The 14,209-nt window shown below is 35.4% G+C and overlaps 1 protein-coding gene across 10 annotated transcripts in view; it reads left to right on the plus strand.

Moving 5' to 3' along the window:
• The window catches only part of LOC150084011 (serine/threonine-protein kinase MARK1), a 343,303-nt gene that overhangs the window by 193,037 nt on the left and 136,057 nt on the right, over positions 1 to 14,209 (plus strand). For all 10 annotated transcript variants that reach the window (XM_090375845.1, XM_090375847.1, XM_090375850.1 and 7 more), the window contains exons 11-13: positions 3,223 to 3,323; positions 10,407 to 10,526; positions 10,706 to 10,805. In XM_090375845.1, coding sequence (XP_090231971.1) covers positions 3,223 to 3,323; positions 10,407 to 10,526; positions 10,706 to 10,805 — 321 coding nt within the window. The remainder of the gene's footprint in view (positions 1 to 3,222; positions 3,324 to 10,406; positions 10,527 to 10,705; positions 10,806 to 14,209) is intronic.

A 14,209-nucleotide genomic window follows, 5' to 3' on the forward strand; every position in this document is an offset into this window, starting at 1 on the left:
AGATGAAATCCCAGTTTCATTGGTCTCCCAAACAATATACTATCTGCATTATTATTGTTATTACTGTTATTTTAATCCCATAGTGGGTTGGTATTTTGTCTTTGGTAGTAGTGTTAAAGAGATTCAGGATTATCTTGTAACTGTGAAAGAGTTGCATATTGGCAGTTTCTCAAAACTTATATATAAAATACCATCAACTTAGAGAGTAATTTTATTTTGTCTTGTTTAGTAGAGATTTATTTAAATTGTAATAGAAAAACTGTGATAAAAAATTACTTTGGAAATCACTATGAGTTGAGAGAATAGTGGCTCTCAAATGAAATTAAGGGGGAAAATAGCAAAAATAGGGGAATGTCATAGTGATCCTTAGGTGACCATTCTTCAGCTAGAAAGCATATGGCTATTAGGTTTAGTTTAGAGTGATAAGAACAGGTAATAATAAGCTATGGACTTGTATAACAAGATATAACAAACACTGCTGGTCAGTGGAAACTTTCACTTAATATAGTATACTTGCCATCAAGTTTGATTGTTAATAACTACAGTTAGATTATTGGTCTGATCACTATCTCATGACATGCAGTGTGGTCCATGGACCTTACGGGATTGACAGCAAGCTTTTGTGGGCCGTGAGAAGGTGCTCTGCTTATTATATGCACCATAAATGAGTTATGTACCAAAAAATAACTGAATATAAACTTTATTCATCATGCTAGTTCTGAGAGATAAATGAAAACTTTTTTTCTCTAACAATTTCTGGAAATTGTTATATTAGAGTGTACCTAACAGATTGTGTTCTGATAGAGAAGTGGATCGGTTTTTAATTTTTTTTTTTTTTTTTTTTAAAATCTGCATATTTTGATATATGGAAAGACATTTTGAAGGTGGGTTAGATATTTTTATTGGGCAGTCAGTGTTTTATTATTGGGAACAATAAAACAAAATGATATTTTTGGGGAGGAAAGGGGGGCAGGGCCACTAGTAAAGCTAGAAACCAAAAGGTGTCTAGAGACAAAAAAAAAAGTTTGACACCACCATCTGGATGTACTTATTGATGATATCTAGGAAAGAGGATCCAGTGCCACAGATAGTCTTTACTGTAACACCCTGATTGCTGTCCTTCCATACTGTCTGTAAAAAGTCTGCCCAAATTCCATAAAGATGAGAGGGATTTTTTTTTTGGCTGTTTTTCATACTGTTTCTGAGTTAATTGGCCTCAGTGAATATTATATGTCCAGAAATTTTGCAGTTTCATCCAGCAAAATAACCATAGAGTATACACAATTCATCTACAAATCCATAGAGGAACCAAATCTAATGAAGGAAAAAAAAGTAGAAGTGACAACTGAAAATATTGTAGGATTTATTTTAGTAAGCTTCCTGGGTATGCAGTCTAGAAGTGGAAATGTCTAAATGCTGCATAAGATACAGTATTATGTTAGTATTGCATTTTGCATATTCTACTTGGTATGTAATGAAAACTTTCCTTTAAGTAATAATCAGTATACAGCATAATAAATATTTGGTTTATCTTGGTCGTTATTGAGCTTTAATGTTAACATTTGAATTGAAGCATTGCTAATCCGAATATTTTTATAAGGCTAATTTAACTCCCTGCCCTGACTAGGTAAACATTGGTAGATGTTAATATATTGGATATTCGTATTGCAAAACGAATTTTTTACTACTAAGAAATGAAATGTTTAGTTTAAAATTACATTTTAATATAATTTCTGGTGATTAACGTTGCATAAATATATCAAACCTGAAATAGTTTAACTATGAGTATAAAAGGATCCAAATTAACTACCATTCCACATTCCTGAATTAAATCTTTACATAAATATGCTGCCTGTTTTTTTTCTTGCAACAGCATTTTATCTCAGACTAAACATCACATAATTTACTCTTACTACTGTTAGATGTATTTTTCAGTAAGAGAAGAATGTGTTTAGAAACAAATTCCAGTTTGATTAGTGTACAAATAGCACTTGATCATGTGGAGATGTCCTGACAAATTGTTCCATTGTATTTAAAGGTGATTGTCTAAAGCCATCCATTAAATGGAATTTGAAGAATCAGAATGCACCATTTGCAGTATGTCTACTGTGTAAGGCTTTGTTGGGCTACAAGTTAAGCTTCCTGAAACCACAAGTGTTTCATGTGTGAGATGGTATGCTGGTATTCTGTATTTCTGGTGATTAAGTACTATATTCTTTGTGAGTATGCCGTTCATAAATTCTTCTCACTCTTTGCAACTCTAGGACTATATCATTAGTGTTTGTTTATCCTAACATTTTATCCAAATAGGAAACACATCTGGATAATGTCTGTCTGTAATGTACACAGGAAATTATCCTTGTTAGGATAACTAAGAGCTGCTCCATGTTAATCTGTTCAAATACATGTTTAATATTTAACACAGAAGAAGCAGAAATTTCCCTTGTTCCTAGAATGAGACATCACAAGGTTATTGTCATTTTATTTTTTTAATATTATGTAAAATTTCACTGATACTTTTTTCATTATGTTGTATGTGTAAGTTTGTATTATGTATATGTCGTATATAACAGGGTGTTGCACTTTAATATTCTAGTAATCTGTTTTGCATATTATTAGATTTTTGTAGATTTCTCAGGTAAAACTTTTTTTGCTGTATTTGCACTGAATTTTTTGAATTTGAATTTTTTAAAATCATAATTTTGCTTTGTTTTATGACTTCTAACTCTATTTTGTCTAAATCATTGCTTTTTTTTTTTTTTTTTTTTTTTTTTCTTCCTGAAATTTGTTTACTCTCATCCTATTAAAGATCTGTTGATGTTCTTGTAAGTAAAAGTGAACAATTAGTTTTATTTTTCTAAAACCAGCTTTTCTTCATCTAATTTTGTTACATTTTTATTCATTCTTTGTTTGTAGAACTTGTTTGTTTTACAAGTACACTTTTTTTTTTTAGACTAAATCACTTTCCCATCATTTTTTTTTTTTTTTTTTATTAAATCAGTTGAGAAAAAAACTGAAATTAGAAATTGTAATATTGAAACTATAATATTTATTTCAATTTTAAAATCAAATTCAAAAATTTCAGCACAAATGTGAAAAAGATTAGATCATCTAGAACTTTAAATTGCAACAACTTGTATAACTATGTTTAGTTGAAAATATATGTTACAGACATTTTAATTCTTATGATTGCTCCCATCCTCCCCTACACACCTATATTAGGTAAAAAGTACGATGGGCCAGAAGTTGATGTTTGGAGTTTGGGCGTTATTTTATATACTTTAGTCAGTGGATCTCTTCCATTTGATGGAGCAAACTTAAAAGTGAGTATGTTCACTTTATAATCTTTGCTTTGTATGAATATTTTTTTTGTATATAATTCAACTATGAATTTAACTGAAGGAGCTTCAAATATGTTGCTACCAAGCTTGGCAACTGGGAACCTGAGAGCGGGCTGAGTTGAGATCTTAAGTCATTGAGAGGAAATATTACAATCAATGAAGGCAAAATTTTGATAGTTATAAATGATTCCAGAACTAGGAACAATAAATTTAAATTATGGGGAAAGAGGTTTAGAATAGATTGTAGGAAGTTCTCTTTTAGCAAGCAAGTTGTAAATTACTGGAATGTTACCTTCATTGTTAATTGAGGTTGACAGTATGGAGAAATTCAAAGGCCAGCTAGATACTACATGAGGAGGAAAATGCATAGGTAGTTTACTTTTTTAATATTTTAAAATATATTTACATATATTTTTGTTGATGCTGCAAAAACATGTGGCTTCCCTGTACACTATATGCTAATACCATTATGACGACTGTTCTGAAGGAGGAGGATTGGTGCCACATTGCAAGTGGCTGCAATTCTGTGAACTGGCTGGAAGCCTTCTTTGAAAGATAAGCACTGTCATTCAAGCTAAAGGTGAGCCTATATGTTATCATCAGTTTCTTCATTAAAAAGACTTTGTTTAGCAATATTACTGATTATGAACACTTTTAATTTTTCTTTTTAATGACAGGTGGCTATTTAAGGCTTTGCTCCCTTGCATCATTCTGTGATTTTAATACTGTATTGAGTTCTTTATGCTAATTTTTGTTTACTGATGAAGACTGGAAGGCATTAAGCTAGTGGAAAATTTTTTGCTTTTAATCAGCATGTTACAGTGTAAAAAGACAAAGTAAAAAGTAAAGTGTCATATTAAGATCACCCAAGAACAAACCACAGTGTGAACTTTTGCTATCTACACCTGAGACCGGCTAACTCGGCCATGGAATAAAAAGCCCATAAACGTTCTTTGTGTCATTGACATGATTTGATTTGAAACTGGGTCTTTTCACCTGTGAATGAGGGATGCTGATCATAACCACTGTGCTACCTGCATACACACCAAAGTATAGACCCGTATCGCACTAACTATTTTTGGACACCTTTTGATTCCTAATTTAGCAAGGGGTGCCTCCGTAGCCAGGTGGGAAGGAACAGCAGTGCGTAGCACACGATTCTTGATTAAACTGGGGTTCAATCCCGTCACCACCAAATATGGAGGATGCGGAAAGTTCAGGGAATGACCACCGCATATCCCCGGAGCAATGTGACCTTAGTTGCTAATGCTCCTAAAAACCAAATAACAACAACTAATTTAGCAAACCCCCAAACTACAGTGTGCATGCCATGAAAAAGTTAGTTACTTGTGCATGTTCAAGGGCCAATTTGCACATGGTGCAGTTAAAATGCCTAAAATAACTACTAAGTAAATACCATTTCCTCTTCCTGAGATGGACTAACTACTGCTGGCTAAAGAAGCCAGAATTTGTCTAACTTTAATTCAAACCTAGACCTCTCTAAATAAGTGATAAGAGACCATGCTATAATGTAAGGCTCTCTTTGATTCTTCCTGGAAAGCATTATCATTAGTAGAGGCATATGATGCAAGAAAGCAAGCTTATGTAAAAAAAAAAAAAAAAGGTAAAGTGCAGCCATTATCAACCCACTACAGGATGGAACCTCTTCAACAATTCATGCTGAGGGAAATGGACCATAATCTGCCACGCTGGTCCAGTGCGGGTTGGCAGATGGACCGTATTCAGCAGTCAGGGGCTTGAACCCCGGTCTACTCAAAGAGCGTGTGCTACTGCACTCACGCTCCTGACCACTTGGCTATGGGTAGCATCAGCCAAAAGAAAAAAAAAAAAAAAAACATTTCACCCCTTCATTCGTTCCAAATGCCTGTCCAGCTCAGCCTTAGATTTATTTAGGCTATCAACTTCCACAATAAAAGATGGAAGTCTGTTCCACCAATCAACCGCCTGCTGGCTAAAGGCAAATTTCCGCACATCTAGTCTTCAACTGTATTTCTTCAGTTTGAATCTCTGCCCCCTCAAGGTTTTTAATCTGAGCAAGAGGAAGAATCCCATCAGCATTCAGCTTGCTCAACCCATTCAAGGCCTTATACACCTCAATCAGATCACCTCGCAGGTGCCTACTCTCCGCGCTGCAATTTGCAGAACTTAAGCCTTTTTTGGTAGGAGCCCCCTTTGTTCCCCTCACCAATCTTGTTGTCCCTCTTTGTACTCGTACTAGCAACTCTACATCCTTCCTAAAATGAAGCCTACAGACCTGTACACAGTACTCTAGGTGTGACCTGACCATTGCCTTGTACTATGGGATAATCACCTCCCTGTCCCTGCTAGCAAAATTCCTATATATCATTTACAAAACTCCATGACCTACTCTGGCAGCCCATCTGCACTGCCCAGCACACTTCATATTTGACTGCACAATTACCCCCAAGTCTGTTTCATTTTCCACTTCCCTGAGTGTAGTACCACACAGTTGGTATGTTTCTCTTGGGTTATTGCTACTCATATGCAGTACTTTGCATTTGTCAATGTTAAACTTCGGTTGCCACTTCTCAGCGCATTTGCCAAACTTATCTAGATCCAGTTGGAGTAGCATACTGTCTTTACTGTTGCTTACAACCCTGCCAACCTTTGTATCATCTGCAAACTTGGACATTAATCCTGATATACCTTTATCAATATCATTGATGAATACACAAAACAACAATGGGCCCAGCACCGAAACCTGGGGAACTCCACTAATAACATTTGTCCACAGTGAGCAGTGTCCATCGATTACCACTCTGTCGTCTCCCACTCAACCATCCCTTTATCCATTGTAGTAACTTATCCTTAATGCCATACTCTCCAGTTTGTACAGCAGTCTTCCATGTGCAACAGTATCAAAAGCTTTCCTGAAATCCAAGTATATGATATCAAAATTATTTTTGACATTCAGTTCCTTGTGACCACATTATAGTATCCAATCAAATTGGTCAGACAAGACCTCTCTTTAACAAACCAATGCTGTGTCTTAACTATTACTGCAGTCATGTCTAGATGATTCTGCAATGCTTCTTTAGTGCCTCCGTAACCAGGTGGGGAGCAGCAGCAGTGCGTAGCACACACTTCTTGATTAGACCGGGGTTCGAGCCCGTCACCACCAAATACGGAGGATGCAGAAAGGTCAGGGAATGAACACCGCATATCTTGGAGCAATATGGCCTTAGTTACTAATGCTCCTAAAAACCAAATAACAACAACAATGCTTCTTTAACCAGTGGCTCCATTATTTTCCCTGGAACACAAGTTAAACTAACAGGTCTGTAGTTACTTGTGTCACCTTTTGAACCCCCTCTGTGAATTGGTGATACGTTTGCACACCTCCAGTCCATAGGGACTTCCCCTGAGTCCAAGGAAGCTCTCATAATTATGGCTAAGGGTTTCTTACTTCCTTTGCTGCTTCGTTTATTATAACTGGATAGATCCCGTCCTCCCCAGGTGCCTTCCTTATGCTTAAATTCAACAATTTCTCCTCTACTTTGCTCTCAGTTATTACAGAATCACTTAGCTCCCTGTTAGAGTTTGATAAACTTCTGGCATTCCCCTCATTGAATAACTCCTCATGTTTGAATGTAGATGCAAAATACTCATTCAGTTTATCAGCTACCTGAGCATGATCATCAATAGTCAACCCATCTATGTTAAGTGCTCCAATCTGATTCATCCCTTTCCTTCTAGAGTTTACATAAGGAAAGAACTCTTTGTTGTTTTTTATTTGCATCCTTTGCCAAAGATTTCTCGTAATCTGCCTTCGCCTGTCTAACCTCCTTTGTGACTTGATTACAGATTAGCTTATATCTGACGTAGGCTTCTGTGTCGCCTGATAATTTATATGCATCCCATACATTTTTCTTCTCTGCCACGAGCCTCGTTAATTCATTTGACATCCATTTAGGCCTGAACTTTGAACAGTATTTCTTAGTTGGTATGAAATGCCTAGTAGCCTCCAAGATTAAGTCTCTGAAGGCTTCCCATTTAGAATTCAACTTTGGTAACATCATCAGTTGATCCCACTCAACAGAATTTAAAAACTGTCTGAGACCCTTGTAGTCACCTTTACAAAAGCACCTCCCTTTAGCCTTGATGGTAGTTACGTGTTTAAGTAATTCCCTCATCAGTGCATTGTGATAACTGTCACCCAGTGATTCCTTTATCTGCAAATTCTTAATGCATGAATAATCGCTGCTGATAATCAGATCAAGAGTATTACTCCCTCTTGTTGCCTCTCAAACATGCTGCTGTAGAAAACAGTCATTCAGTAAATCCAAAATCTTTCTAGTGTGTGTGTGTGTGTGTGTGTGTGTGTGACCAATCCACAAGTTCCAGTCAATATCTGGAAAGTGAAAATCCCCCAATATAAGACATTCTGATTTACTGGCCCACTATTTCTCTGCACAATTGCTCATTATACTCATCAGATTCATTAGACCTATAACATACACCTACTTTCATTTTTCCTTTCCCAAACAGATTCAACATTGCATTGTCCACCAACATCAATTGGATGTTGGTGGACAATGCACTTCCTTAGATTTTGTGTTTCTTAACTAACAACATAACCCCTCCTCCCTTCCTGTCTTGTCTATCCTTTTTGTACACACTGTACTCCCCAAATTCCAATTCTGCACTTTTTATATCTATCTGACACCACGTCTCTGATATCTCAACAATATCCACCTAAAAGGCTAGCACCGTGGTTACTATTCATTCATTAGCTCTAACACAATATTCATCAAAAGGATCCATTCATAGTCCTTGACAAAGGAGTCATTTTAGGTATATATTGGGTCTATTTCATTAAAAATAACTAAAACTTTTTTGGTTTATTAATCACAGTCCAATGCATTAAACTGTCAATTACCTGGGCATGGATTAACTGGAGTCGTTTCAGCCAGAATACTAAGTCAGCCTAAGTACTGCATATGGGTAGAAATAATCACAGAGAAACGTTCTAATTGTGTGATACTACACTTAGGGTGGTAGAAAATGAAAAAGATCTGGGAGTAATTGTGCAGTCAGATATGAAGTTTTCTGAGCAATGCAGACAGGCTGCTAGAGCAGGTCATGGGGTATTGTCAATGATATACAGGAATTTTGCTAGTAGGGAAAATGAGGTGATTATTCCTTTGTATAAGGCAGTGGTCAGGCTAACCTTGAGTACTCTGTACAGATCTGGAGGCCTCATTTTGGGAAAGATGTAGGGGTCCTCTTACCAAGAAGGATTAAGTTCTGCAAATTACAGCTGCTGGAGACTATTCACTTGCGAGGTGATCTGATTGAGGTGTATAAGGCCATTCAATATAACTCATTCAAGGTTGGGCACTCTGAATTCTGATGGGATTCTTCTGCTTGCTCAGATTAAACCTGAGGGGCCATAAATTCAAATTGAGGAAAGACAGTTGTAGAATAGATGTGTGGAAATTTGCCTTTAGCCAGCGGATAGTTGATTACTAGAACAAACTTTCATCTGTCATTGTGGAAGTCGATGGCTTAAATAAATTCAAGTAGGAACACATTCAAGTGGATGTGTGAAATTTTTTTTTTTTTTTTAAGTGGCTGATGCTACATAAGTTCATACACTTTCTTGCATCACATGCCTCTACTACTACAGAAAAGCCTGTAAAGGAGACCTTTGATTTTTCTCATAACCCTGTCCTCACATTTCTGCCTATTAGTTAAGTTTAGTCACATTTTATTTATACCACAGTTTTCCACTTGTATTGTGATTTTAACATTTTTCTCCTTTAATGTAAGGAGATCTTAGTACTCTAACACAACCCATGTATTTACTTGTTTCATTTCCTGAAAACCCCAGCAACTTGCTTTTCAGGCTGCTGCTCATTCCAGTAGTAGCAGTGCAAGGATCACTTCCACCGCTGCCTGCGGCTACTGTTAATCTATTAGTCTGTGAACCCCCAAGCTTGCAGATTTCTGACCCACCTAACATTGCCTGAATTTTTTTCTTTAAATTCGAGTCCAAGTGCTAAAACAGAAATGGATTGTTATTTCTATTGAACAAAAACTTCAGCTCACGACAGCTCACGAATAAATATGCAGGTGCTAAAGTATCAATTTTAATGTCTTTCCCTGACCAGATGGAATAACTGGAAGGCAGATCAAGAAAAAAAGTGAACCCCATTATTTTTATTATTTAAAAAGAAAATAGAATAATAATAAAATATTAATATATTGTAATGATAAATTGTTCAAAAAATTAATAATGAGTTATTATTTTTTGAACAGTGAAATTAGGTAATCTGTAAATTGCCTTTATCATATCTCAAAACATCACAAAAACCACTCCTCTATGCACATACCCTGTGAACCATCCAGGGTTTCTGTTATACTACAGAAGAAAATTTTCTCTAAATCAACCATGTCCAACTAATTAAGCTTTTAACATAAAATACCATTAACAATTATTGGAAACTAATTATTAATCACTTTGATTTTAGCAGTGCAGATCGGCTGCCATTTGAAATTGGTTATATTGCAGATTTCAGTAATAATTTTACTTATGTATCAACATTTATCTACGACTTTGAGGTGGCAGTCTTATTGGAACAGCTGTTTTTTTGGCGGCAGCATATTACAAATAGAAGGCAATAATACTCTGAAAAAGTGCTCCTTATTTGTGGGGACAGTACTTAGCTTTTTGTGGCAATTCTGCATATAACATTATTGCTATTACAGGAAAATTCCTGATTTATTAGGGCAGTCTTCTATTTCCATTTAGCCTTATATACAAAAAATATAACTTTCAGGTATTAACGTTCATTACATTAATTAACACATTATGTACTATAATTGAAATCAAAAGATAAATTGAAACATACGTTAATTGTACATTTTAAATATGCTACAAAAATCAAACTTTAAATATAGTTTGTTACAAAGAAATTTTTTTTTTTTTATCTTAACTGAATCGATCAAGATAGCACAATAAGTCCTGCATTAAATCAATTATGCCATTACATTGTAAGTGATACTTTATTCTTTTTTCAGGAATTAAGAGAAAGAGTTCTGAGAGGAAAATATAGGATACCGTTTTATATGTCCACTGATTGTGAAAATTTGCTGAAGAAGTTTTTAGTCTTAAATCCAGCTAAAAGAGCATCTTTAGAGGTTAGTTCATCTGCTGAAAATTGTTTTAGGTTATACTGATTCAGTTTTGCTGAATCAATATATCACACATAATTGAAGCTTAATATTTATTGCAAATATTTTTTATAGTGACTTTGAGTAAAAATTTGCTTGGCATTAATTTTTATTTTATTTATTAAAAATTATTTTTTAAACTTCAGACCATTATGAAAGACAAATGGATGAATATTGCATATGAAGATGATGAACTAAGGCCTTACATAGAACCTGAACCAGATTTCAGTGACCCCAGAAGAATAGGTAGGTGTAATTAATTTCACACAACACTGTACCTTTTTTCTTTTGTTCAAAAATGGGTGTTATTGCTACTTTTTTTTTTTTTTTAAATGTATTATTTGATTACGTGGTGTTAATTAGATCCAACTATTTTTATCCCATTTGCACTCATAAACTATCCTATCCACTCAGCTGAAACTGAGGCAACCATCAAAACAAAGTGTTTTCTTTACTTTCTCTATTGAAAATTCATTGTCTGTGTTGATTGTGAGCAAACAGAAAAAAGTGCAGATGAGATTAGGAACATGCTATGAAGCCTAACTCATAGTAAGGTGACGTTGTGTGTGTTCTGGTAAAAAAAAAAAGTGAGAAAAGTGACAAAATCTAAAACATATCAGATTTTAGATATGTTGTAAATAGTTTTCATGCAATTTTTTTTTTTTTTTTTTTTTTTTTTAAATGTGAGATATGTCTAGAGTTTTAGCATTAATAGAGGCATATGATGCAAGAAAGCAAGCTTATACAGCATCAGCCAAAAAAAAAAAAAAAAATACTTCTCATTTCATCCATCCATTTGCTCCAAACGTTTGTCCACTTTAGATGGAAGCAATCACAACTACCCACTGGCTAAAAGCAAATTTCTGCACATCTGTTCGGCAACTGTCTTTCCTCATTTTCAGTTTATGCCCCCTCAGGTTTGCAATCTGAGCAAGAGGAAGAATCCCATCAGCATTGAACTTGCTGAATCCATTCAATGCCTTATACACCTTAATCAGATCACCTAGCAGGTGCCTAGTCTCCAGACCCTGCAATTTGCAGAACTTAAGCCTTTCTTCGTAAGAGCACCCCTTTGTATCCCCACCAGTTTTGTTGTCCTTCTCTGTACTCGTTCTAGCCACTCTTCCTAAGAATGAGGCTTCCAGACCTCTACACAGTACTCAAGGTGTGGCCTGACCATTGCCTTATACAAGGGGATAATCACACCTCCTTATCCCTGCTATCAAAATTACTGTACAATGCCAGACCTTCCCGTGCTTCTGGTATACCTATCTTGCCACATCATTTGTTTGATCCATTCCAAAGGTGGTGGTGGTGGTGTTCATTTTTTTTATTTCTTCATTTCTGTGAAGAACTAAAACATCACAATTGATACAGAAATATATACATAAGATACTCTTTACACATCTTTGTTGTGTGTTTCTTGGATATATATTTGTTCTGGTAGCAAAATTTCAGTGTATATTATCTATTGACACTTTCGGTATGAACTGCCACAGCTGGAGTCAAATAGAAAAAATTTTGAACACCTGTTGTGTGTGCACACCTACACACACAAATCAGTGCATGCTATTTGTAATGAATTTGTTTTTGAAAAAGGTACATAATTGTTATTGAAGCCTTCTTTGATTGCCCATTTGATCTATTAGAAAATTATTTTTCCAGTATAAATTATCTTTTGGTAATGGGGAATTTATCATGTATGCCAATACAGAAGAGTGAAAAAAAATAACCAGATTGGATCCTTGTCTATGGAAATGGGTGGGGACAAACCAGCTGATGTTGTTCATGATTTAAGCATGTACTTTGCATAAATTTTTACAAGCAAATGAACATTCATAGTGAGGAGAGGCTGTGTGAGTGAAGCTGAGCAGGATGAATTTCGCAATATTGAAATTTAAGATGACTGTTTATTTGAGAAACTTTTGAGCTTAAAGGTAAGCTCAAAAAGTAAGGCTTCTGGATTCGATGACATGTATACCCAATAATTTCAGGGGCGCGGGGGGGGGGGGGGAAGAGTGCATTATACCATTAAGGTCAGTTATGAAGGCATCATTGGGTTGAAGATATTTTGACAGGATTGTAAAAATGCCAACATATCACCAATGCATAAAGGCAATTCTAAAAATGATGTGGTAAGTACAATAGTAGAGAAAATCATGGAGGCAGTAATAAAAACTGCAATACAGTCTTTATTACTGCATTCTGAAGGAAAAACAATATGGTTTTGTCAAGGGAAAATCATGTTTAACTAACTTGGCTAACTAATTTGCACTTTTCGTGAGCTGGTTGTAGGAAATAATTTTTCTTTTTATTTGGATTTTAGCAAAGCATTAGACTCAGATCCTCATGAAAAGTTAGTGTATAAACTGGAACATGTTGGGATCACAGGTAATATTCTAAGATGGATTGCAGGGCAGCAGGAGGTAGAGGGTTGTGATTAATAATTATTCTTCAGATTGCTCCAACATCAGAAGCGAACTCTACCCCCCAAATGGGTTCTGGGACCCCCATCAGAAGCGGGAATCTCCCCCCCCTCCAAGAATTGGTTCATGATGTGCAAATTTGCAGATGATGTGAAGATTTGGAGAACCAAGTATTACCAAGGTTAGTACTAAGACATGCTTCTTCAGGATGGTTTTGATAGGTTTCATGGATTGTCAGAAAACGTTTTAATGCAGTAAAATGCAAGGCCAAAGCAACCCAAAAGTAACTTAAAACTTTCTTAATGAGGTTGAATTAATTGAATGGTATTGTGATGACAGCAGAGGAAAAAAGGGCTTTAGGAGTTACAATACAGTCAGACAAGAAGTTCTCTGAGCAGTGTAGATAATCAGCAAGGAAGGTCCATGATGCTCTCTGTGATGTATTAAACATTTACTTATAAAGGTAGTGAGGTCATAATCTCACGGTGTAAAGAAATTACAAGAGCATACTTGGGAAACAATGTTCAGCTATAAAGACTGCACCTGAAAAAAGACATTGAGCTTAGCTTCTTGAAAGGATCCAAAGGCAGGCAGCCCACTTGTGATCTGCAATAGGGCACCTGTACGAGGAAAGACTTCGAATATGTGGGTTGCAGAGCATTGCCGCCAGGCACCTTAGCTAGGACCCGATTAAAGTCTATATGACTCCGTTAGTACAATGAATGAAGGTGAAACTTTCACTTCTGATTGATGGGTTAACCAGAGCCATAAATTCAAATTACAGCAAAAGAGATTTAAAGTGAATTATAGAAAGCTTTCTTGTAGCCAGTGAGTTGGAGTTGGTAATTACTGAAATTAGTTTCTTCTGTAGATAGTTGAAGCTGACAGCTTAAAGAAATTCAGAGGTCACCTCAACAGTTACCTATGCGAGGAGGGAAACACTGTTTATTTTATTTTCATTTTTTGCTGTATATTTATTTTTGTAAATATGTTTTGGATTTTTGAAATTCTGATTATTATAACATTTTTCTTTAAATGTATTTGATATAATAAAATATTTCAAGAAAATATTTATTGCAAGTGTCATTACAGGCTTATAAAAATTAGGACTAAATAGAGTAATCAGTGCCAAATAAAAAACTTCAGTCCACTTATTTTGTGTTTGAAACATATTACTATTCATAACATTGTTTTATTGTAAAACTTGTTATTCACTGTCTTTGA

The sequence above is a fragment of the Mastigoproctus giganteus genome, chromosome 6, assembly GCF_048544385.1.
Source record: "Mastigoproctus giganteus isolate SK-2022 chromosome 6, ASM4854438v1, whole genome shotgun sequence".
Taxonomy (NCBI): domain Eukaryota; kingdom Metazoa; phylum Arthropoda; class Arachnida; order Uropygi; family Thelyphonidae; genus Mastigoproctus; species Mastigoproctus giganteus.